This window comes from Monosiga brevicollis, genomic scaffold (genome assembly GCF_000002865.3).
Source record: "Monosiga brevicollis MX1 MONBRscaffold_16 genomic scaffold, whole genome shotgun sequence".
NCBI classification, from domain to species: domain Eukaryota; class Choanoflagellata; order Craspedida; family Salpingoecidae; genus Monosiga; species Monosiga brevicollis.
The window spans coordinates 503,849-528,741 of record NW_001865053.1 but is presented as its reverse complement, the minus strand read 5'-3'; the positions used below and the strand labels follow the sequence as shown (position 1 = coordinate 528,741).

Below are 24,893 nucleotides of genomic sequence, written 5' to 3'. Positions count from 1 at the left end.
GGTTTGGGCTTGGGCTTGGACAAGGGCACCTCCTCTTATATTTCCTCTTGGCACTGCAAGGTGCCTTTTTGTTTTTGAAGCATCTTAACGGCGAAATGCCTTGCTGCAAGTTTTTCTATGCAGCCCACGAATTGGTGAGTCTGGATGTGCTCTGTGTGCGTGTATGTCTCAATTGGGGTGGGAGGCGTAGGCAGGGCAGGGCCGGAGAACAGAGAGGGGACGTAATATCTCATGTTCCCGCACCTTCCTATACACGGCTCTCGACTTCATGCACGGTTGTAAAACTTGGCATCAGCTACGAGCGAACCGATGAATACTTTCGGTTGGCGTTACAATTGCACGACGCTTTGTCTTGACGAGCGCTTTTAGTTTCTTTGGTCTGGTTGGTCTGGCTGGTTCGGGCCAAGTCAATGGTGTGGCATGACAGCTGGGCTGATACACCGTTTTCAGGTCTGAGCTACACAGCCATGGCCAGGGTGGAAGGACTGCAATTCAAGGTGGATTTGGCAGTTGGGCATGGCAGGAATGATGACGATGACGATGACAATGTGGCTTTGATCATGAGGGGGCTATGGGTAATAATGCTGACTTAACGAGCAGTCAGCCGCTGAGCGGCTATCGAGTTTCACGTTGTTTTCGCTCCAGGTGGCGGCGAAAGCGTTGCAGTTCCTGGTTGTTGGCATGTAACGAGGGCCAGTGAATTTTACAAGTAATGGTGGAGGGCTGCTGGTGGGCGAGTGAATGCCTAGCGGTTGAAAATAGCGCGCTTACCTCATCCTTGCGCGCACGGGCAGCGTCAATTGAAGGTTCCTTAAAGTCTTGGTGGGCAGCTGGATCATCCACGGCCGCTTGTACGTCTGTCTTCGGAGCTTTAGGCACTGCTTGCTGGAACACGGCTTGCCACATGGCCTGCGGGGTGCGGGCGGATACGGCATGCTCAGCATCCAAAGGGGGGGCACCTACACATCCATGTCGATGTGGCGTCACGTCACATGAGCAAGCTTGTTGGGGGCAAGGGTAGTCGCAAAGATAAGTGTGTTGATCATCGGGATGCAAAGGCTTGCGGGCCACACCGATGCTGCCAAAGGAATCGGCACCAGCAGAGATGATCAACGGCTTGTTGTGATCGAACGAGGCCGTTTTTCTATGGGCAGAGCGCAGTGGGGAAGAACAGACGAGCATGAGGCAGGAAGAGATGTGTGAAGCAATGCCCTTGCGTTTCATCTGGCAAAAAAGGTATGTCAGAATCAGTCACTTTCAAGCCACGGCACATGTCACTGACGAGGTGTAGGGAATCTTGAAGACGTGGTGCGCCCACATGGCTCGACAGCGGTTCAGAAGGCTTTCATCCTATGAGACAAGAGTTTTGTGTCATGACTTTGGCTCAGGCTCAATCAATGGTAGGTGTTCGTATTTAGCTCTCAGAGGCAGACCTGTTGATTGGTGTAGAGGACCGAAGCACCGTGGGTATGGGCCAGGAAACGAAGGCATTTGTTGACGTTTTTTCGCAGGTTGGAATCAAAATCCTATCCAGCGGTGAGCAGCCCCAAGCTGTGGTCAAAATGTCCCAACAAGCTTGAATGCCGGGAGCGTGCAGGCACGCGCCACGAGCGCCACGAGCAAGCAAGCTTTTGCGTACCCGATACACATCATATTTGTTGCCAACGATGGTCACAGGCACGGGTAATAGTTGTAGCAAGGCAGCATCCTGTACGTTCATGTGACAGAGACGGGCGGCCAACACCATGAGATGTAACCAAACATTCGACTCAAAGGTGCGCCTGGCTGAACGCGTCCTTACTGGGTGATCGTCGCCGTACTTGACCTGCGCTTTTTTGCGCAGATAGGCAGGAATTCTTGACGGGCAAGGGGAAAAAATCAGCCAAAAGATGGTGCTTGGTGTGAGTTTTGAGGGATATTTGGCGCGAAGGGCTGCCCTGTGTTTTGGCAAAACTCAAGCCCGAGCCGGGCGACAACAGCTGGTTCATACTTTGAATCTTTGCTCTCCAAGTCGCCCAACACTTTCTTGAGGCGAGTGTGAAGCTGGCAAAAGGGGACCCAAAAAGAAAGAGACCGCGGCGTAAGAACAGGACAGTTCTTCAAGAACTGGAACTGGCTTATATACTTCCACATAGCCAGGTCGAGACAGGTGGCAGCGTGTTCGGCTTGGGTTATTCATTGACATACCGCTGTAAAGAAAGAATCGAGGGTGAGCCAGATGGTCTCTGGTTTTGCGAGGTCAACCACAACAACGATGCTCAAGCTCCTGTGATTGGTAGCATAGCATGAAAGGCCAGCGAGCGTCAGAAGATAAAAATCAAAGAGAACAAGCACAATATAGCTGCGTTGATCAAGAGAGCTGAAATGCAAAGGAGCGCACTTGACGGTGAATACACTGATGGGCATGTCGATCAAATCTTTAAGCGCAGTGCCGCCACCCAGTTCCCAAATGTGGGCAATGTCCTTGGCCTGCATACGATGTTTCAAGAGGCATGGAATGAGAACAGGCTAGCGTGCAGTCGGCAAGCGATGCTAGGTGCCAGGCACAGCGCAGGCAGAGGGGCTGCCTACCAGCTCGTGCCCTCGACCGCGGCGACCAAACGTATATTCCAACGCAATGGTGGGTTTGGGCTGCTCGCTAGCTCTAGGAAAATGGGTTGCCGCCCCATCACCAATCAAAGGCCAACAGACATCAGCGGGGAAGCATCTGGCATGGCTCATAAAGACATGTCAAGGATGCGATCGTGGGTCTTGATTCGATCAAACACACCGATCCAAGAAGCGAAGGATCAAGGAAGATTTGCCCTGTTGCGCACGCAGTCAGTCAGTCAGTCGGGCATCGGACAGGATGCGAGCAGTGAGTCAGTGCCCAAGGTGTGGGTGGCAGGAGACCGGTATTCTTGGTCTTACCGACTGGGCTGCACCCACGACCAGCATGGTACGAGATTCTATTGATTGCGCGGGCGCGGGCCAAACGTGAGCCTGGCACGGGACGACGCGGAAGCGTCTTTCCAACCCAGATTGGCGCTTTTGCAAGACAGACCTGCTTGTGCCGATTTGTCCTGGTCCTTTTGCTTGAGTGCTAGCTTCCACAGGTCTGCCTTGGTGCTGCTCTTCTCTCGGCCCGGCTGTGTCGGTAGCCTGTGAAAGCGCAGACATGCATCCCCGCACTCCCATTGAGCACGTTGGTCAAGAGTCACACGCAGCACCCCACGCAGCTGTCCAGGGCGTTGGCACTGCCTGCACACGAAGCCCGATGTTCCACCAGCGGCACTCACTTGCGCTTGCTGTCCTCACTCATGATGCTGGCGCTTTGCTTTGCTTCCCACCCCAGGCTGCCCGCACGCCCATCCACAACTTGACCACTTGACAGTCAGTCGTCTTCTGCCAAGCCTCGGGCCTTCGGGACCGGATGTTGATAGCGATCCCTCTCTCTCTCTCTCGCTCTCTCTTCCTCATCAAAATGGTTTTTTGGGGCAAAATTTGAGTTTGTTGCCTTTATGTGTGTGTGTGATGGCTTTTTGTTTTTTGCTTGACAACAACAAGGAGAAAAACATGAATCAAAATCATATGAATGGATGGCTCGGATACACCGGACACGGAGTCGAACATCGGATTATACGTGTTGATGCATTGTCACGTCGCGACATTGGGCACTCAATTGATGGTGGGTATAAGTACTATGAGATGATACAGGACCAGGTGCTCGAGTCGGCGGCTTTAGAACGCTTGGCTGGGGGCGTGGGCGTCGGTGTCCAGGCGGAGCGCGGGGAGCAGTTGATCACGGCACGGCCATCGTCGGTGGGAATGGGAACAAAGCTAGTTGCCTGTGCCACTGTGGTGGCCGAGGCAGACACGGTGCGCTCCATCACGACGATGGAGCGCTTGGCTTGGACCCGGTGACCCCGACGAGCACCGGCCACGATCACAGGCAAGGGCTGTCGCGCCCCGCCAGTCTCCTCTTCCTCGTCCTCCTCGTCTCCTTCCTTGTTGGAGTCGGATTCCGTCAGAGTGGTTTCCGACTCGGACGAGGCCACGTTGTTGTTGTTATTATTATTGTTGTTGTTGTTGTTGTTGTTGTTGTCGTCGTTGTTGGTGGTGGCGACACCAGCAGTGTGGTGGTGCACATGCGTCGGCTTGGGCTCAGCGCCGTCACTTGCATCACTCTGAGGCAGGGCTTGACGGGCCACACGCCGCTCCATCTTGCGTTCTTCCCGACGCTGGGCTTTGAGAGTAGCCTTTTCGGCGAGAGGCTGAGGAACAGAGCCGGCAATGTCGGGGGCAGGGGCATCACCGTAGCTAAAAACGGAGATGCACGCGGAGAGCGAACCGAGGCCGATGTTGTAGCGCGAAGTCAGGGCAAAGGTCAACGGGGACACTGCCGGGCTGGCCGGCCAATACGCGTGAAAGCCCGTGGACGCCGACTCCTCAAGTAGAATCTGTTGGTCTTTGGCAGTGATGAAGACGGCGCGGCCGCCCTTGCGCAGGAGGGAGGCCATGGTGGCCAGAGCACGTGGGTACAGCTCGCGATTCGCCTCCTGGCTACCGTACATGCGGCCATAGGGAAGATCGCAAAGGATGGCATCGACGCTGCCGGGCCTCAGGCAGGGATTGGCCGTGACACTGGCCGTAAGAACGTCAAAGGACGCCCCACTGCGACTGACGTGAAAATTCTGGGCCATGCGGCGAAGTTGGTTGTTGGTCATGTCCATGCCGAGGTAATGGGCGTCTGGAAACATGCGAGCCGCTTCGGCAAGAAGACTGCCCCGGCCAGCCATGGGATCAACCACAATGTCGCCCGGCTCCAAGCGCGCCAAAAGGGCCATGGTGACACCGACGCCGGCGCGTAGGCCCTCCTCAACCACGTCGGTGCGCTGACTCAGGCGCGTAGCGTGGAGGTTGATGGCGGCGAGTACGCGATTGTTACCCAGGCGCACAAAAAGAGTGTAATCGTGCTCGCTACGCACGGGTTGCCAGGTCGGGATATGCTGACGGATGGCCCCCGCCAGCGCCGTGTTGAGGCCGATTTCCGAAATGTGCCGCGTTGCACGCCCGCGCTTGCGCGCGCCCACCGTGATGCGTTTCTTCTGTAAGGGGTGAAAAGCCGCACGGCGGCGCTGCGCAGTGACGGCGTCCACAAGGCCAGCCTGTTCCTCCAGCAGCAAGTTGGCATCGTGACAAAGGCGAGGCAGATGGGCCCAGTGTTCGCTGTGAATGATCATGTCCACAATCTGTTTCTGGGTGATGAGATGCCCGGCATAGGACTTGATGGGCTGATCGCAGACGACGGCGGAGAGGCGCTCAACAGTCAAAAGGGCAGTGGCCACGGGCAAGTCCTCGGGCCGTACGCTAAACTTGACGTACGATTGCGAAGCCTGATAATCAAAGAAGCGACCTGGCAAGCGGGCCTCGAGCTCCAGCTTGACGGCAAATTCCAGCCCCGAACTGACGCTAGCAGCAAGCCGGTACAGCGTGGGGCGGGCCGTCTCGGTGACGGGCCTCAAAACCCCAGAGCTTCGTGTCATGTCAGCGGTGGCACCGGAAGCGGCGTGGGCCGTGCTGTCAGCGCCGGTGGGCTTGATCGAGGCCGTTGGTAGAGCTGAAGCGGGCGTCGTCGTGACTCGGGTCGTGGTGGTCGTCACATCCACTACTACCTCGGTGGAGGCGCAAGAAGAAAGTGCAGCCATGGCTCTGGAACACAGTGCCAGCAGGCGTGCGCTGGAGTAAACGGTTTCGTTCCGTCGTGAACACGCCAAGCAGGCCCTGGCTTGAACCTGATGTGAGGAAAGAGCAGCAGTCAGCAGCGAATCTGGCAAGAACCAGTCGCGTGGTGCGTTGGACAAGAAGTGTGCTGTACTCGATGAAATCCAACCAGATGCCCCGTTTCAAAGTCCAGCCGGTCCCCCTCCCGCCGCCGCCGCCGCCGTCGCAAGGTGCTCGATCCCTTTGCTTTGACGCTGAGCTTGAGCTGCACCAGCACCCATAAGCACGAGCTGACCGCTCAATGCCGTTTGTTTTCTCTCTCTCTCTCTCTCTCTCTCTCGCTCTTGCTCGATTTCTTTTATTGCTTTTGAGCCAAGTGACGATATCATCACTGAGTTCGCATACAAATGGATTCAACTTTGATGGTCACTGCCTTCGTTGATCTTCCACACTCGGGTGAAAATTTCAAGCAACTTCCTTCGTCTCTCTCTCGCTCTGCTCGTTTGATGCCTTTTTTTCACGTTCGCCGCGCACACTCTTTGCGCTCGTGGCTCGTGGCTCGTGGCTCGTGGCTCGTTGCTCGTTGCTCGTGGCTCGTCGCGGGTCAAGGCCAGTGTGCAAGTGACTGTTTTGGGCGGGGCGGGGCGGGGCTGGGCATTGGTGGGTGGTAGACGGGCTTTGCTCTTGAAGTTGGTCACAACATGGCAGAAGGTACGTCTGGGTTGGTCCCTGCGTTCCCGATGCACTGTCTTGTGCTATGGACTCTCTGACCAAGCTGCTGGGCACCCTGCGTTGATTTGTCATCTGCAGAAAACTATGGCGTCGTGCCTCGCGACGAGTTGCAGGATGCAGCACTAGAGCGCTTCATGGCCTCCAAGGTACGTTAGCCCTATGCACCCCATGCAGGTGTTCAACTGGCGCGAACACGTCTGCAGCAGTTGACTCCCAAGAGTCCAAATGCCGGATGTTCGCGTCCTGGCCAACCTCAAATGTTTGTTGTTGTCAATCGCCAGGTCAGCGTCATTGTGATTGAGGACAATCAGCTGAGCGGTCGTGTGGCCAGGTGTGGTGTTGCTGACTGTGTGGGATCATCTCGTGCCAGAGTCGCGCGGTGTGCTGTCTCGGGCTCATCTGGCGTGTTTTGTTTGGTGATCAGCTCTATTCAAGTGGGCAATTTGATGCACAAGACAGCGGTCCTTGCTAGCCTGGGCTGCTTGGTAGGCGGTGCCATGCATGCGCCGCTCAAGACCGTTCTCTTGCCACTGGGTGGTCTTGGGTTGCTTTGTGGTATCAGCTACGACCTCGGCTGGCAAGATGATCCCATGGCTGCCTACCAGGTGCTGAAGCGCCCTGATGCGCCCGAGCTGACTAGCGTGCAGCTGCCGGCCCATCTCGACGATTTTACCGTCCTCGTGCGACGCGACGATAGCGTGCGTCGTGTCCTCCACAACACGCTCATGCTGGCCGCTGGTGCCTTCCTCTTCTTCCGCTGGCGCCGGATTTGAACCGCTGGCGGCCAACACTCCCTCGTCCCACCAAAGGATAGTCCTGATTCAAAAGAAAACTGCATGCTCCTGCTCGAGCGTCAATTTATTCATTTCTCAGTCACTGGACGCAGACATCCATGCCCAAGCAAATGCCGCGCATCACACGTGAAGCCGCGGTCCCTCAAATCGGTCTAGAAAGGCGGCCATCGGGAATTTTCTTCCTTTCTGTCTGCAATTGCCCTCCCAGAACAGACCCAAAGAGATGCACAAATCATTTTGTAGGAGCTCTATGAGCAGACCATGAATTGGTTGCGCCAGATCCATGGCCCATTCGGTCTAGACTGTGAGGTGTGTGCTAGGAGGGGTCCAGGTGCAAGCTCACCCATGACCACCCAAGAAAACAGGAAGAATGGAAAGTCAAAGAAAAAGGAAAGGAACAAACCAACGCTTGATGTTACTCAAGTTTCCGCCGATTGACCAGCGTACTGAAGATGGGCATGGGTTTAAGCCTTGCTTTCGTCCTTATCCGACGCCTTGGGCGTTTCCGAGCTAGCGCTCTCGCTGGATTTAGCATCCGAGGTCTTGGCCTCTGCAAACTTTTCCGGCCATTCTTGTTCCAAAGTTTCGCGTGCGCGATAGATCTACACACCCAGATCAGGTGAGTTGGGTACAGCGGGTGAATGATTGCAACCACAAAAGCCACCCCTGCCAAAAAAAAAGGCGCAAGCTTCAAGTCATGCTATACGCCAGTCAAGTAAATTCAAACCTTGGATTGCAAATAAAAGCTGCCGCCCTTCTTCTTGTCATTCAGCTGGAAGAGCTGGTCATATTTCTGACTCAAGAGGCGCACAAGAATGAGTTTGCCACCGATGAAGTATGGCGGCTGCACACAACGGTGTCAGGGCGGGGGTGGGTACCTGGTTAATTTCTTCGAGTGTTGCGGTCGACTCGATGTTCAAGATTTTTTGCGCCTCCTGTGTTTGCCGATATCGTCATATCGCCATGCACGGAGCAAGTGAGAAGCTTGAGGCATTAGGATCCCTTCCTTCACAACTGAGAAGAAGATTAAAGCTTGGCACGTTTTGCGCGCATAAAACAGACAAGTGACACTAGCACACAACGCCACATGCAGGGAAACCCGGGACAGCGTTCCCCTTTCAGGCGACCGATGAACTGAAGATCAAGCAAATGGTACTTGGACATACATCAATGCTCATGCCCGTCCGTACGCTGCGGCCGGCGGCGTTCTTTGCTGCATTGGCGGCACCGGCTGCCTGCTTGCCACCACCTAAAAATGGTCAAAGAGCAAGGATGAACCAACGCGCATGGGTGCGTCTTCTCAGCGAAGCCGGGAGAATTGATGTGTGGTCATGCGTAAGCCTGAATGCCAAGTTTGACTGGAATGCTGCGGGGGTGTACGACTACACGGGGAGCATGGCACACACCAGCGGCTGCCTCCCGATAGGCCTGCTGAAAGGCACGCGCAAACACCTGCACGCCACCGACCACGAAACCAGCAAGAATGCGTCCAAGAGACATGATGATGGGATTGGAATACCAAGGGGGTTGGAGGTCAAGATGACAGGATCCAAGGTTGGATAATCTATGGAACACGGGCAGCAGCATAAGAACGCTTCGACTCGCGCTGCACCGCGTGCGCTGTCTCGTCGAGGCCGGGTTGTCGAACCTCCTCAAGTGCTTGAGACCAGTTCAAAGGAGGAGTGAAAGCAGGCCGTGCTGTGAATCCACACCCTGACTGGATGAAATTCTATTGGCCGCTTGCACCGTCTCGTCAAAGCTGTCGGCTCCGTCGACCAAGTTCCGTCCGAGCGAGCGCGTGTCAGCCAAGAGAGAGAGAGAGAACGAAGAGAGAGAGAAAACTGAGAGAGAGAGAGACCGCGTGATACTTTGTATCCTTTCTCTCTCTCTGTCTTCATCTTCATCTTCTCCATGATTCGCTTCATGTACCTTTGGGGGATGAAGCTTGAGGTTAACCTTTAGTGGTTCAGGCCTTGCTGCATGATCTGCCTGATTTTCTACTTCTTCCATCAGGGTGATTACGATAAGATTGCAATGTGGATATCTAACAAATACACCTCGAATATTGAAAATCGGTGGTTTTCTGGATGAATTGTCAGCATGTCCCTGCTGCTGCTTCCCTGTCCCGTGATAATGCTCATTGGTGCGCCTGGCGTAGGAGGAGGCTTTCGACGCGGTCAACTTTGGCGTCGAGCGCATCCATGCGTGCCAGGAGCGTGCGTAGTAGGGTTGCCACGTTTGGCATGGTCTCGGTGCGCTCCCGTCCCACTGGGGCGTCGTTTTGGGACTCAGTCAAGCCCACACGCTGCGCAAGGGGCAGGTACGCCTGCCAGTCAGGAGCTACAAATGGCTGATGTTGTAGAACCTTTTCCACGCTAAACCACTCGGGCTCGTCTGCACCGGGGCGGACCGCCCAGTCGGCAAAACTCTGCTGTAGAGTGAGGGAAGTTAGCTGGCGGGACGCCTTTGATACTGGAGCAGCAGGGTCTAGCGCTTCGTGCACGCTTCGTGCCATAAACGGCATCGGAACAATCGCCCGCACGGTGGCCAGCTCGCCCTGGAGCTCAAGCGTTAGAGCAACGCAGCGACGCAGCGACCGATCGACCCAGATACCCAGTTGATGTGGCACATCCGCGTGAAGTTTCATGTCGATGTTGAAGTAATCAGTCTTGTCACGGATGGCTTTGTACACCAGGCAACGCTGAACTTCCCGAGTCATCTCCAGGCGCGAGGATAGCCCGTGGATGCAGAGTTTGTCCTCACCCTCCACCGACATGGTCAGGAAGGACCGATCCAGGCAGCTACCCGAGTCGATAGGGAGCCGCAGGAGTTCGTTGCTGTTCTCGCGGGGCTCGGGTAGACAGGCCACCTGGTTTCGAAATTCGTGCAGCAACGTTGCCGTCTCGCCGTGCATGTCCGTCACGGCCAGCTTGAAGAGCACAGGGTGTAGCCGAGCCAGCCCCGATCGATTCCACATGGCAGAGCCGCGCTGCACGGGAACGGGCACGATCAGTCGACATGTCACGCGTGTGGCCTGACGGCTACCCAAGTTGATGGGCAGCGCTGTCAGAATATCGCCTTGCAACTGACATGCTTGCATTTCGCCACCGGGCACAGCGAATTCCGTCTTGACGCTGAGCAAAATGTTGTCTTCGCTGCTCTTGTTAATCACGCTCACCGTCCAGTTGAAGCACTCCACGTCAGCATTAATAATATTGACAGGGTTGGCCTCCATCTCCCCGCTCGTCATGAGCGTGAGACAGGGACTAAGCCCGGGTTGCAAATCCCCGCGGCCCGGTCCTGGTAGCATCTGCCGCCAAAAACCACCCGACAACAGTGCCTAGGCAGCACGAAGAAGAAAGCAGAATACATCAAGTGAGGTCGTGGGTTTGTGTCAAGCAAAAGCACAGCTTTGACCAGCGGTATCGGCGCCCCACACGTGAATAGTTGACGCATGACCAGCACGTGAGCTTCAGACACTTTCCCAGCATAGGCCTACCTCGGGCTGGCAACTCAAAGGAACATCGTCGATGGGATCATACTCGGCAAGTTGCCCATCCTTGACATCCTTGATCTCCCGCACCTTAATCTCGTCTTTACCTGCTCGTCCACAACCCACAACAGATGTGAGTCAGACAAACACCCAAGCAAGAAAAAACGAGGGTTGGGGTGGGCTTGGCGTGCTCACCATCCCAGTCGAAGAGGACAATGCCTGATGATTCCTCGCACGTTGCTGATTTGGCCACCAGGCGCATGCCAACCACGCGACCTTCCTCCATGACCCAGTGGGCCTCTGCATAGGCGCCTGTGTCCCCCACCACAACGGATAAATCAGACCAAAAAGTTGTGTTTCAGAGTGAGTGAGCTGTCAGTGTCGCAGATGAGGGCACAAGAATAAAAAATTTACATCCGGATGTACATGGCATGTAAAACAAGCGTCTTGAGGGGCCTGGCACAAACGCACCGTTCTCACGCTCAAAGCGATGAATGAGGGTGTTGCCACTATCATTGGACAACGTCTGCTCGGCATGATTCAGCTCAGGAGGCCCGATAAAGGCCACGTAGTCACGCAGTGCATAACCGAGCCAGAGGCACAAGTGGCCCTTGAAGGCCGTCATGCGGGTTTGAGTGGTGGCCGACGCCAGCTTGGCATGGACACTCAAAGCAGGCGTTTCATAGTCGCTGCTTTCCAAGACGAGCATGCGTTTGCGGTTGCCCACATCATTCCAGAAAGCTTGGCTCAGAATAACCTTGCTCTCATAGGGATATTCGTTGTGGTGCCGCGACTGGTGGGGGCCCACCTGACAGCCGAGCTGGGACTTTTTTCGCCAAGGGTCGGTGGTCGAGCCACAGCAGGCACGAACACTGCCCCAGTCTGGGTATTGGTGGTATCGGCAAGAGCCCCGGGTATTTTGCGACGGCATATACAGTTCCTCGCATTGAACGCATTTGACTGGGGCCTCGGGTTGCAGCACGGCAGGGTCGTGCCATCGGTTACGAAACTTGGGCCAGACCCGGCGGGAGAGATCGTCTGCCAACTGCACCACCTTCTCGCCCAGCTCCAGCGGGTTGACAAAGATGCCTTGAGCCTGAAAGGCTTGCTTGAACAGCGTTTTAATGGGCAGGGTCTGGCCACTCTCTAGACTGGGGCCGAGGGCCGAACTGAAGCGGCGCCCAAATCCCGAAAACTTGGTATAGCGCTCTTGATCATCCACCGTGCCGACCATCAGAGGCATGAAGACAATCTCGCCCTGGCGACGAAGCTCGAGCGCCAAGGCTTGCTCGTACAGAAAGGTATCATCTGACTGATCCTCCTCCGTGTCCAAGTACTTGGCCAGCGTGGCCTCGCTGTATAGCGGGACAAAGAGGCAGGATTCGCGCACGGCGTCGGTGCATTGTTGCCGCCAACTGGCGCCATGATTCAGATTTTGCTTGTCCAAAAAGCATCGGATACGCAAGCCATGCTCGTTGTCAATGTCCAGTTGCTGCAGCTGTTGGGGTGGTGACGGTGCCAGACAAAGCGGTTATGTTGACATGGCGCGACGAGCGACGAGCATCAAAAGCATGCGCACCTTGTCGCACAGCCGTTCGGCCAGCTCCGCCAATGCCTGCACCCGGTAGCTGATGAAAATGTGATAGCGCTTGGGCGGTTCGTCCACCTGTGCCATGGCAGCCGGTCGTTCCTGTCTCCGAGTGAGGGCAGCAAAGTGGGTCAAGCTGCAGCTCGATGCTCGCCACCCCAAATGCAAGAAGAGATGCTGATGTGGATCCAAAACCAACAACAACAACAACAACCAAAAACAGCTGACACTCACGTCTATCTATGTGTGTGACAGTCACCGTCGTATTGGGGGAGGGGGGTTTTTTTTTCTTCCCATTTGTGTGTGTGTTGTGGTGTGTGTGCTCCCTAGATGGCCATAAGGCAGCGGTGGGGCCGCCATGGGTGTGCCAATTAGGATCGTTGCCTTTTGTGATTCATCTTGCATGTCAATCAATCAGAAGGACTGGCCAGCATATCATTATTCTTTTATCACTTGAGACCGCACACAGCAGCGACCGTTGAGGGGTTTGTCTTCTGGGAGCTACTCTGCATTCTCACCTTCACTCATGCCTTCGCCCTCGCTGGCATCCTCGCTCGCGTCAGCAAGCTCTTCTCTATCGGGCCCGAGCTGCGCATAAATCCGCATTCGCAGCACTTCTGGTTGCCATCGCCGACCCGCGAGCACCTGCTCCCGAGCCTGATGCCGGCAACCGCATCAGAAATCGCCAGCACACATGGGCGAGACCGTTCGGGGCGCTCATCATCTTTGGCAAGGAACAAGGCAATGCAAGCAGGGCGCACCTCACTCAAAGGCACGTTGTCATGCAGCGCAGCGGCTTGGATGATGGCCTCGGGAAGACAAACGAGGTCACAAAAGATGCGGCGCCTGTGTGGCTGAGTTGGGCATCCAGATGGAGCCCCGTCGACCCAAGACGAAACTTGTTCAGACGCCATTTTTCGCTGCGTAGCGAGCCATCCAGACCATCCGATGAGAGGGGGCTGGACCTCAACTCCCCGTGATGGTCAAGGCGAAAACGGAGGCATCACGAAGAAAAATAATGTAGGTGACAAGCCATGTCTTACCAACTCGTCGACATTCTTATAGCCCGTGGCAAGAGGGCCATAGCTCATGTGCTGGGCCAGGCTTTGCTCCAGCTTCTGCAGCAGTAAGGTCAACGAGAGACATGTCAACTATAGAAGCCCATGCTCTCAGCAAGGGAATCAGGCCGCGCAGACTGTACCGCTGACGATTCCTTCCAGTTGTCAAACATGTTGAGAAGGGGACTATCAGATACCCTCCGAGCGCATAAATCCAGCACGTGGGGCTGGCACCGTGGCAATAGCTCCTCAAATTGCTCCAGGAATGAGCTGTTTACAGATGTTCAAGAGGGATGGGGGCAACACGATGAGAGAGACAGGTATGAGCCCTGCTCCCATACCAACAACAACAACAACCAAAAACACATTGTGCAGTCATCACGGAGAGGGACACACTCAAGTCGTTGAAAACATTCTTGGTCGGCCGCAGAAAGTGACTGAGGATCGATTGACATCCTGCCGGGCATATCTGCCTCTGTCGTCTCCTCCTCACTGTCGCCGTCCTCAAACTCGGGCGACCACGACACCTTCGATTCAAACGAAAAGGAGCGCGGGGCCAATCAGCGAGCACAACGATATCAGAGGCAAGGAATTGGAGCGTTGCTCAGGAAAGTTCGTGCTTGGACAACACGACAAGAGGGAGACACGAGCATGCATCAACATGCCAATGTGCCACCAAAGACCTTCCGCAACGAACCTTGCCTCTGACATGACGCTTGATGACGGCGCTCACAGTGGCCACCTGGGTATCCGTCTCCACCACCCGGGAGCGGGCTCGCACACGGTGTGCTCGCCGGCCATCTAAAACACCCCCGAGAACAACCATGAGTTGCGGTGCAATGCTGACGTCGCAGTAGGTCAAACAAGGAGCCAAAAAAAAGAAGGTCATAATCATGAAAGTGCCCGCCTTTGGCTACCTTGTTGATGGGGTGCTGTGGTGCTTGGGCGCTTCGATCGCTTTTGGGGGGGCATGCTAGTGGCCTCTGACTCGGATGCCTCAGACGAGCTGCTCAAAACATCCCCTTTTCGATTCAAAAGTCGATCCATGTCATCCTCGGCTTTTTCTCGCCGCTGCCGGGCTCGAAGAGCCACTGTTGCCAATTCGATGGCTTTGCGAATTTTCTCGCTCTTGCAGTCTATGAGGAACGTAGCACTAGATTGAGCACAGGCGCACGCGCAGAAACATCTGAGAGTAAATTTCCATGTCCGGCCAAAGCGCACCCTTGGGGTATTTGTCCCAAGCCCGGCAGTAACAGAGTTGCCTGCGTGGCATCACGTGATGTTGTTAGGTTTTGCCCAAGTCGCGTCAACCTCCTGCTGATAGCATACGCGTGGTCACTCACGCCTGTGTACCCTTTTTATAGTTGTAGAAGCGGACCATCGCCCGGTTTGATGTGCTGTCCTCCTTCACCTAATGCGGGCGCCAGATGTTGGAGATGTGACTGGGCGTTCAAGGCGTCTGCGCAAGGATGTGAGGCCAAAAGGCATGCATACCTTGGCAGGCCAGAAGTTGGTGCGGCCGTTCAAGCTGGCCCAGACGATGCTGCCCTTGGGAAATCCTTTGGAGTTGCTAGCCGTTGTCAAAACGTCAGGTAGGTCACCGTCACTATCACTGTCACTGTCGCTGTTGCCGTTTCTGTCTTGCAGTCGGGTTGACGATCGCCGGCGCAATCCGGAGCCGGCTGACGTCGCCCGACTGCTGCTGTGCTTGCGATCCAGAGCAGGGGTTGATGTCTGCCCTCTTTGATGGCTGTTCTTGTCCTTGACGGCTTCAGAAGCCGGCGAGCTACCTGAGCGAGAATGTGACTGGCGGCGTGGCTCTGTTTCGTTGGTCTGTGCCGAGCCCGAACCAGATCGAGGCGTGGAGCGACTGCGTCGCATGGGTGCTGGATCCTGTGTAGAAGAGCGGCGTGCAGGCTTCTTGGCCTTTGACTGAGGGGGCGATCCCTTGTCCGCCTACATCGTCGCCCCACATGTGAGGTTCATCAACAGGCTCACAGGCATGGGCCATCGACTGAGGCGGTGCGGTGTGTGCGTGTGTGTGAGGGTGTGCGTGCATGCAAGGAAAGTGATGGTCCACCTACGCCTAGATAGTAGTCCAGCGCAATCTTGGGATATTGCTTCAAGTGTTTCTGAGCCTGTTATCGGCGGAGGGGCAGCAAGTCAAGGCCATGGCCAGGTGCGAATGCTGGCGCAGTGAACCACGGGCAAGCCGACTGGTGGTCGCATACAAACCTCCTCAACAGCACCGGGAAAATTGGGCATAGTGTGCTTTTGCCGGCCAGCTTTCTCCCAGGCCTCGCGTCGTTCATCCATCCAGTAAAAGAGATCCTTGACCCGCACATCCTCGCTACAGCGGCGGAGGACGTGGAGATGCGATGCGTGTCAAGCAAGACACACAGACTCGCGCGCGAGAAGAAACACATATGAACGAGTTGCCCGCAATCACGGTACATACATGGCCCCCTTGTCATTTAAAAACGTCACTTCAAAGCGCTGCGGCCCTTCTTTGTCGCTGGTCTACACGGCAGGGCGGACGCAGAGTATTTGAGGCTTTCTTTGTCAAACGACACGCCGCGCTACATCGGAGAGCAATCATCACGCACCACAATGCAGGGCCAATGTGGAATCTTTTTCAGCTTGCACCAGACCAAATTGTTGACGGTCAGCCTAACATAACAGCAGCTCGGATCCGTGAAGAGGTGCCCTGGACCCCTCAGCTCGGGTCGGATCCCACGAGCTCAGCCACTCTTGCTGTGTGCATTCGATCGAGATACAGGTACAGCACATCAGTCAGTGATCCACCAGCCAGGCTTACCGAACATCATTGGTCTTGTCACTTGTACGGCTTGCACGCCGCGCACTCATCGTATCGGCACAAGCACGGCCACCGCCGCCGCCGCCGCCGCCGCCCTGCTGCGCGTTTGCTGCTGGTCACGCACTGAAAACCGTTACACACAAACGCGCGACGCAAAAGTTGAAAGCCGAGAACATTGAGATTAGAATAGAGAGGTACATGATTTGTCAGATTTGTCAGATGGAAATTTATTGTCGACAAAACAAGGTTTGCTTATCAAATATCTGTATTGTGTTATTGGTATTTTCAAAGCGAAAAGTTATTCAGTTTTACATTGGCCTTGGCGACGGCGAAGAACGCTAGCGACCAACTTTTCTCGCCTGTGTGCAGCGCGCATCGTGTCGTCTGGTCGCAAATCGCTACACGCTCCTCCGCGGTCAAATCGGACTTGAGCGGGACGAGGCCGTGGGTAGTTTTGGTGGCGGAGAGCGTGCATTGAACAGATCACGTTCACTCGCGTCGTTGTGACTGCGTTATTGGAGTCCACCATCACTGCTCGTCCCTGATGCTCTTTGTGAGTGAATCGTCTGCCGAACCGGATCAAGGAAGAGGACGTCTGGGCTTGAGGCAGGATTGCAAGGCGTTGCGGTCACACATCCCTGTTGCAAACATCAAGTCCAGCGATAGGGTGGCCCGGGCAGCCGTACCTCAGCCTGGCCTTTGCTATCGTTTGATATCTCACGCTGGCTCTTTGTCTCCTATCTCCCAGTTTGAGCTGGGAACACGATGGGCGTGATTCATTCTCAGTTGGCCGGTCAGGCGCTCAAGCCTACCCCGGCTGTTGACCGTCTTCTCAGCCAGATTGCCAAAGAGCTTGAAGTCTTGGTGGCGGATAATGCTACGGAAGCTCAGGTCAGAAGCTCGATACGCGCAACACGCCAAGTCAACAACCGCGCATTTGGTTGCGGAATCTGCCGCTTGCACTGACACGAACACGCACACATGTGACTACAGATCAGCTTCAAGACTCCCTTGAAGTGGACGACTCAGCTCAGCGAAGACAAGCTCCCTGAGACGGTGGGTGGGGCCCCCTCTTCTTGCACAGCCCCAGAACGACCCGTTTGTCCCATGAGCTGGCGCTCACGTTTGATGACTCTGCAGGTCGAAAAGGTCGAGGGCGTGGTCTCTGTGGACACCCTTCGCTCTCTTCTGCAAATTCTAGCCGTGGCTGGAGCCGACCAAGTCGAGGAGTTGCGTCAAGTCATTGCCGGTGCGTCATCGTCTTGCCAGTATTTCTTCAGCCTTGCCATGACAGGGGATGCGTCAATGCATCTTATTTCCCATGCAACCTCATGCCGGTTGTGCACCAATGCAGCCAATCCGGACCCTGCTGCCAACATCCTGGGCTCAGCATATGGCAACGGGGCCAATCTCAAAGCGGTGACGGAACCTGAAGACGTACGTCCAACTTGCTTAAGGAAGAGCTCATGCTGGCGTATCACCGTCTGACCATCCGTCCCGCCTTGATCTTTTCTAGGAGGACGAGACCTTTATCAACCTGGTGCATGTACTGCATGTGGCTGATGTCAAGCTGCAACAGGCCAATGGCGCCACGGTACGAGCCGCGCCCGCCCTCACCTTTTGTCGAGTTGCACGCCAGCGTTATTTCACCTGCTGTCGTTTGTCGACGACGCGTTACCACAGCAGCCCAGCGTCCCCGACGACAAGGTGACCATGTCTGCGGCTGAAGCAGAGCTGGAGACGCTCAAGAGTTATGCTGGTCCCGAGGACGAGGATTGCTTGGACAGCATTGACTGGGAAAACGCCTACACCTTCTCCAACGGCGTTCGTGCTCCGCCATGGCGTCGTGAGCACGGCGATCTAGGCTATATCATCTGCAAGCCTCGTGATGCAGAGGGTTGCTTCATCGTCGTGAACAAGGAAGGGTTTTGGCGAGCTAAAAGCTCGGAAGAGGATGCACGTATCGGTCAAACCTATACATCTCTTACAGCCCTTCTCAAGGGCGTGTCGCCCCATTTTGCCGATACCATTGAGAATCAGCCTTCCAAGGTACGCAACCCACTACATCGAGGCAATCCATTGTAGTAGTGCAGACTTGACAGCAACTTATTTTGCGGCCCGTGTTTGCATTTCGTTTGGCCCCCTCCTTTTTTTTTTGCAATGCGCAGCAACAAACGCGGCGGGCTACTGTGGCAGCCTTGATTCCCGATACCAGCTCGCTAAGCAACACCAAGCGGGGTGGTCCCTCTGCCGCAGCCAAGGGCGCCCAGCGCCGTCGTGTGCTGCAGCCTTCCCCTCGCTGGGCCAATCTGGGCTTGACCATTGCAGCGCCGGCCGATGGCATGTTGACCAGCCGTTCCAGCTTTGTGCGCCACTCCAGCCATGCTAGTGCCACAGACAAACGCTCAGCCGCTGGCAAACGCAACAAGGGCATTAGCCGCAACGCCAGCTCCACCTTGCAAGCGCACGCATCTCGCACTGTCTCGGCGATGCTTCCCCGCCGCACGCTTGAGGTAAGGCCTTACTCCCACCTGATCTTTTTCAACGTAAATTCTCAGCGTCATGACTAGCCATCAAGTCAAAGCCCTTTGCCACCGCGTTGTGCTGCTGTGTCTGACCTATTCATTGTGCGCTCCATGGGGCCTGTCAAGTATCTGATGGCCGCGCTCACCCTTCTTTCTGCTTGATAGCCGATACGCCCTGTCGAAGAGTTTTCAGAGAGCGAGGATGATCTTGACGAGGTCGAGCTTGATGAGCGCCCTCTCAAAGACCAGGAGCTTCCTTCCGAGTACTGGGCCGTCCAAAAGTTGGGTGCGTAGCTCGCGTTTTCCTTTGCCTCTGCAAGCCGCGCTTCTGCCCTCACGGTTTTAACATGCCTGCTTGGGCGTGCATATTTTGCAGTCAAGTATTTGGCGGGCGGTAACGAAACTGCAACCTTGATTTCACTTTGCTTGCTGCGAGACATGAACCCCGCCAGCCCAGAGTGCCAGTATGCCCTGCGCCACGGTGATGGCCTCGACGTTTTGGTGAACCTCTTGGATACCGAGGATGTCAAGTGCCGCATTGGTGCCCTTGAGATCTTGAAGGATGCCTCGCGCGACTACTTTGTGAAGCGCGACGTGGCCAACATGAACGGGGTGCGCCCGCTTGTGCAACTTCTGGATGACGAAAATGACGAGATCAAAGTCAATGCAGCCTTGACCTTGGCCAACTGCGCCGAAAACCCTCGCAATCGCCGCATGGTGCGCTTCTACGGCGGTATTGGTCGCGGAGTTGCTCTGCTGCGCCAGGGCTTGGAACAAGACAAGCACGATGTTGCGCGCGCCGGCGCGCAAATGCTGTGGATGTGCTCCAAGTCGAGCAAGAACAAAGAACACATTCTGAGTGCAGGCGCCGTTGATCTATTGGCGCAACTGCTTCAATCGGACAACGTGGAGCTGCTCGTTCCCGTTGTTGGTGTGCTGCAGGAATGTGCCAGCCATCCCACCTATCGCAACCTCATTCGCAAGTACCGCCTTATCCCCTTCCTGGTGGAGAATCTACGCAAACAGAATGGCAGTCTGCAGGCGCACAGTGCCATGACCATTTTCAAGTGTGCAGAGGACGCTGCCACTCAAGCGCTGGTGCGCGAGTGCGATGGCCTCGCCCCGTTGGTGGCCCTGTTGCAGGGTAGCTCCGACCAGCACTTGCTGGAGGGTGCGTCGGGCGCCATCTGGAAATGCGCGGCCGATCCACAAAATGTCAAGCGCTTCTCCGAGCTCAAGGCGGTGGATGCTTTGGTGGGCCTTCTCAAGAACGGCGATGAGGTGGTCCTTACCAATGTGGCAGGGGCGCTGGCGGCACTGGCCGTCAACCCTGACTCGTGCAAAAGTATCCGCACCACGGGCGGCATTGAGCCCTTGGTCAAATTACTGACCAGCACCAACTACGAGCTGTTAATTAATGCCACGCGCGCTGTGGGCGCGGCTGCTGCCTCCAAGGAAAACATGGACGTTATTGACAAGCTGGATGGCGTGCGCCTTCTCTGGTCACTGCTCAAGTCAGAGAACATTAATGTTGTTGCATCGGCGGCTTGGGCCATTGGTCCGTGCATTGAAAATGCTCGGGATGCCGGAGCGCTCGTTCGCTCCTTTGTCGGCGGTGTTGAGCTGGTCGTTGGTCTGCTCAAGTCAGAGCACCTTGAAGTCGTTGCTGCGGTCTGTGCAGCCGTTGCACAGATTGCCAAGGATGAGGAGAACTTGGCCGTCATTACGGATCACGCGGTTGTGCCGCTTCTCTGCGATTTGGTGGACACCAAGGAAGATCTGCTCCGCGAGCACCTGGCAGCAGCCATTGCCAACTGCTGCAGCTTTGGAAACAACCGCATCAGTTTTGGCGAGTACGGCGCCGTGGCCCCCTTGGCCAAGTTTCTACGATCCAAGGTGCGTGTGTTCTTGTTGCTGCTTCTCCGGTGGTCCCAGGTCTCATCTGGTCAAGTCTGAATGGTTGCATCAGGGATTTTTAAACTTTTTTTTTCCTTTCTCATCCTTCCTCCTCATCCCAATTGCAATGGCAGAATGATGGTGTGCGTGGCCAAACGGCACGCGCTTTGCATGAGCTCAGCAAGGATGCCGAAAATTGCATCGTCATGCACAACGCAAACGTTGTTCCGCACCTGCTCGGTGAGTCCCTGGCAATGGCGTTCTTGTGAATGTCAACCCCGCTCGGGCCGAAAAACAATGGCAGCGCCTCACTCAGAGCATGCCTGTTGGGTCACAAATGACGTAGATCTGGTTGGCTCAAAAAGCAACGATGTCGCTGAGGTGTCAGCATGTTGCCTGGCCAACCTGCGACGCTTAGCGTTGTGTAACGAGCTCAACAATTACAGCTAAATGACCGAAGCTATCATATGTTTGTGCTAGTGTTGTTTTTGCTCTTCCTAAGCGCACACATCTGTGTGTGTTGTGGGCAGCATGCCATTTCCTCTATGCCACCCTTTTCCCGTTGCACCCCACCTGTGCGTTGGGTGCAGGGCACTTTATACCTGGCCATCCAGATGGGTACCGTGGTGTCGAGTGTTGTACTGTTTGATCCAAACATCTTGTGCCACGCCTGGCTTTCTTTGTGTAATCGAGCAACTGTCACAGTGGTTCACAGTGCAAGAACATGTTCCACAAGCACATCATCTTGCTGATGTCGGCTCCAAATCAAACATTTTAACAACTGTAGGTTTCGGCAAGCCCAAGTTGTGCGAGGATGCACTTTCAATTCGAAAACAATGAAATAGAGACTTATCCTACTGCTCAACTGCATGCTCACACACTGGCGGTGAAATGCAAGCTGACAAAAATAACAGCGTCCTTGTGGTGGTCGTAGTGCATTTGGCATTGAACAACAAGGTATAAAGCCATGTCAATCGTGTTTCATGGCATTTAAAGCTCATCCGGATGACGACGAACGGTCGGGGCCCAGTCGGCTGCTTGAATGGCTTGGCGGGTCGCCGAAGCCAGCTCTTCGAGCTGGGTCGAGGTAAGGCTACCAAAGTTTCCATAATAGTATGAGCGCACCGAGGGCGCCAGGATGATCTCATGGTCCAGGGCCGCGGCCAAGTGAACAAAGGTGTGATCGACCATTGGCCACATGGGCAGCAACACGACTTGAGTGCCGGAGCCACAAACAATGGTATTGGAGACACCGGCACCATGAGCAGCTACAACGACCCGGGCCTGAGCAAACAGGGCCAGTTGCTCGCGGAGCGACTCGGTTCCACGATGTACAATCAGCCGTTGTCCAAGAGCAGATACCGTTGCCTCCAACGTAGCTATTGTAGGTGGGCAATGGCGGATTAACACATTCGAGGGCAGCGTATTCAGCAGAGCAAAGCGCTTGAGCAGCCTTGGGGCATCACGGCACTGACCAATGACATCATCTTCATTCAAAACGGACCGCACGGCCTTTGAGGCACTTCGAGAGACGTAAACCACAATGGGCGAGGCAGAGCTGGGGCCAATGCGCTGGAGTAGAGTATCACGCAGCTGACGCAAAAGCCAGCGAGGTGGCGAGTAGGGGGACCAGGCATCTTCGAGTAGAGAGCCAAAAGGTTCATCTGAAGAGGCACGGCGGTTTACCCCGGGATGAGCGAGATGCCATAGAGGCCCTGCCGCAAGCAGAGCAGAGCGTGGCAGGTAGCATGCGTAGCACCTTGACGTGGAGACCAATCAAGAAAGCTGAAGGAATTGACAAATTGGTAGTGCACGTTATGATTCTGAGGGCTAAACTGGAGCACTCGTGACAAGGGAATGCCAACAAGCTAAGGAAACAAGGCATCGGGGGACCACTGAGCAGCTGCACAAAGGCCTGCATGTCTGTGTCAACAAAGCAAGAACCTGGCATGCAAACCTCAAGACTCTGTTGCATAAAGGGTTGCAGCGTCGGGACAAGGAGTTTGGCGGCGGGGTTTTCCTGCAACGTATGGTGCCAAGCCCACAGAGCTCTCGGCAGGCCTTCGCACAACCAATGATAATAGTTCTTTAAATTCTTGAGCGGCAGCGTCGACACGACGGGGTCAGTGATGGTAACGGTTTGCACGAATCTAAACCGCCGGCAAATGCAAGAGGGTGACTGTTGGTGTCGCGAGCCCACATCGAGAAGCAGTAAAGGTCGCGTGTTTTCGGCAAAAGTGTGTTGCTTTCTTTCTCTTTTCTTCTTTATTGAGATGGTGATGAGCAATGACGGTTGTTGTGGCGCACCGTGGCTCGAGTTGGGACAATGGTGTGACCTCGAGTTCCCATTGCAGGCTGGCAGCCAGTATGGTACAACTGTGAGCCAAGATGCCTGTCAAGCCCCAAAGTGAGGCGGCGGGCATCTCTACAAACACCACAGCGCGCTCGCGGAACTGGGATCGAATCTCCAGTTCAGCGGCTGGCTCAGCTTGGCGCAGCAGGTCAACGGATCCATAGTCTACCAGTGGCTCTTTGCTAGGGTCAGAGATTGGCTGCCAAGCATGAAAATCGCAGGCACAGCGTCACACATCGCGGCACGAACGTAGAAAAATATGAGGAAAGTAAGGCACAGTGTGCGAGAAAAAGAAGATGAACGGAAGGGAAGGGTGGGATAGCAGAAACAAGAAAAGGGACGCCTTACGCGAATGCGAAGGCTTGGGATGTGCTCGGCTTCGGTCCAGTTGATCGCCACGGACCAGCCAGAGGCTGTACAAGCTGGATCAATGGGGCCAATGGTGGCTGCTTCGCGCCGAATACTGCGCCGCATAATGTCAATGACCTCTTGGTCGTAGGGAACGAGGACACTGCAAGCCAAGTCGGTCAAGTCGGCGAGCGGACGAAAGTGAAAGATAAGCGTTGAAGCTTTCGGCGGTGCATCAACATAGAGAGCGAGCGAGATCAAGCAAGAGAGCATGTGTGTGAATTGCGCCAAATTACATACGTGCGGGCAGAGGCGACGGTGGTATCGGTTCGCGGCTCATGAGGAAAGAGTTCTTGCATTTTTTGGGCGGTGGCCAGGGTTTCGGCTTGGAAGCCGCCGCGCAGATAAGCCAAGGCCAGGTTGGACTACGAAGGAGAAAAAAAAGGAACGGCAAAGGGCTTGAGTGTGGATCGGTGGCCAGATGATGCATGAGGTAATGGCGCGCCAAAGGCAGCAGAGTGGAGCTAGTGCCTACCAAAACCTGGATCTGTGTCTCCCGATCGTTTTGAACGAGCGGCAGCGCTTGCTTCAAGACCCGAGCGGCCTATGATGGGGCACAGAGGTGAGGGCGTGGCGGTAGCCGCGGGTGAGTGCCACGTGATGGAGGATGATGGTGCCCCCACCTCGGCAAAGTCCATTACGAGGACGAGGGTGGAGCCATACATGATGATGCTTTCCACGTCGTCAGGCTTGAGTCTGAGGTGGGTACAAAGGGCGGCTGAGTGGCGGAACTTCTGGCTGGGTGGTCTGCTCGACTTGGGGGCAGCAGAGGCGAGTCTTACCTCAGTGCCGTGCCACAAGCGACGAGCGTCGACTTTGCATCGTAGATGTTGTGCATCTATCGTGGTCGGGAGTTTGCTTTTGAGTCAGACTGGTGCATCAACGGGGTATGAGAAAGCCTGTGGGTGGGCGGTGCGTTGATATTCTGGCATACCTGGCGATTGAGTAGCCCGGCGCCGAAGCGGCAGGCTGCCATGTGTGTTTCGTGGCTATCCGGGAACTTGGCCATGGCACTGTCAAAGGTGCTGCCGGCTTCAGGAAACTGCCGCAAACGCAGGCGATCGGTTCAGGGAGACGCTTGAGTGGAGCAGCAGCAGAAGCAGGATCGATCAGAGCAGTTTGAGGTGTGGTACCTGGCCGAGCTTCTCATAGCAGATGGCCAAATTGATAAAGGGGGCAGGCATGGGCAGGATCTCGCTCAGGTATGAAAATCCCTTGATAGCATCTTGGAGCTGGCCCACGGCGAAAGCGTTGTTGGCCTAACCAGAGCGAGCGCGCGCACACACACACACACACACACACACACACAGACACACACACAAGCCACGCCACGGTCAGGCAGTAGCACGAGCGTGATTGTGCCATGCTGATCAAGACACACCTCCTGCCATATATTTAGCACCATGGCCTTTTCCGATTCCGAAAGCGCTTGTGCTCCACCGATCAGGATCTCCCCACCCATCATCACCCGACCCGTCCCGGCCAAGAGCAGCACCACCATCACTGCGCGCAGCAGCCGCTGCAT

General features: G+C 55.5%; 6 protein-coding genes across 6 annotated transcripts; 2 read left to right on the top strand and 4 right to left on the bottom strand.

Moving 5' to 3' along the window:
- Positions 1-295: 295 nt before the first annotated feature.
- On the bottom strand, positions 296-3,301 carry MONBRDRAFT_9649 (uncharacterized protein; the record flags this gene model as incomplete). Its single annotated transcript, XM_001747273.1, has 5 exons — positions 296-457; positions 772-1,144; positions 1,283-1,350; positions 1,640-1,856; positions 3,279-3,301. The coding sequence occupies 5 exons, from the start codon at positions 3,299-3,301 to the stop codon at positions 296-298; spliced, it is 843 nt and encodes a 280-aa protein (XP_001747325.1).
- A 379-nt stretch (positions 3,302-3,680) lies between these two features.
- Positions 3,681-5,687, bottom strand: MONBRDRAFT_9648 (uncharacterized protein; the record flags this gene model as incomplete). Its single annotated transcript, XM_001747272.1, has 1 exon — positions 3,681-5,687. One exon carries the CDS (start codon positions 5,685-5,687, stop codon positions 3,681-3,683), a length of 2,007 nt encoding a protein of 668 aa, XP_001747324.1.
- A 717-nt stretch (positions 5,688-6,404) lies between these two features.
- On the top strand, positions 6,405-7,208 carry MONBRDRAFT_26931 (uncharacterized protein; the record flags this gene model as incomplete). The annotated part of the gene is made up of 4 exons (XM_001747368.1): positions 6,405-6,414; positions 6,514-6,581; positions 6,717-6,766; positions 6,860-7,208. 4 exons carry the CDS (start codon positions 6,405-6,407, stop codon positions 7,206-7,208), a joined length of 477 nt encoding a protein of 158 aa, XP_001747420.1.
- Positions 7,209-8,975: 1,767 nt separating this feature from the next.
- Positions 8,976-16,236, bottom strand: MONBRDRAFT_33144 (uncharacterized protein; the record flags this gene model as incomplete). The annotated part of the gene is made up of 17 exons (XM_001747271.1): positions 8,976-9,410; positions 9,466-10,569; positions 10,729-10,829; positions 10,918-11,034; positions 11,194-12,220; positions 12,302-12,412; positions 13,072-13,164; positions 13,354-13,428; positions 14,066-14,169; positions 14,286-14,521; positions 14,712-14,779; positions 14,863-15,324; positions 15,453-15,506; positions 15,604-15,718; positions 15,827-15,888; positions 15,975-16,038; positions 16,187-16,236. Coding segments are annotated over 17 exons (4,278 nt in total), but the record flags the coding sequence as incomplete, so codon positions are not given.
- Positions 16,237-19,147: 2,911 nt separating this feature from the next.
- Positions 19,148-20,797, top strand: MONBRDRAFT_37775 (uncharacterized protein; the record flags this gene model as incomplete). The annotated part of the gene is made up of 2 exons (XM_001747367.1): positions 19,148-20,607; positions 20,742-20,797. Coding segments are annotated over exons 1-2 (1,512 nt in total), but the record flags the coding sequence as incomplete, so codon positions are not given.
- An 800-nt stretch (positions 20,798-21,597) lies between these two features.
- MONBRDRAFT_26928 (uncharacterized protein) lies at positions 21,598-24,893 on the bottom strand (the record flags this gene model as incomplete). The annotated part of the gene is made up of 11 exons (XM_001747270.1): positions 21,598-22,200; positions 22,565-22,757; positions 22,915-23,159; positions 23,309-23,471; positions 23,609-23,733; positions 23,844-23,912; positions 23,992-24,064; positions 24,151-24,206; positions 24,303-24,410; positions 24,502-24,627; positions 24,750-24,893. The coding sequence occupies 11 exons, from the start codon at positions 24,891-24,893 to the stop codon at positions 21,598-21,600; spliced, it is 1,905 nt and encodes a 634-aa protein (XP_001747322.1).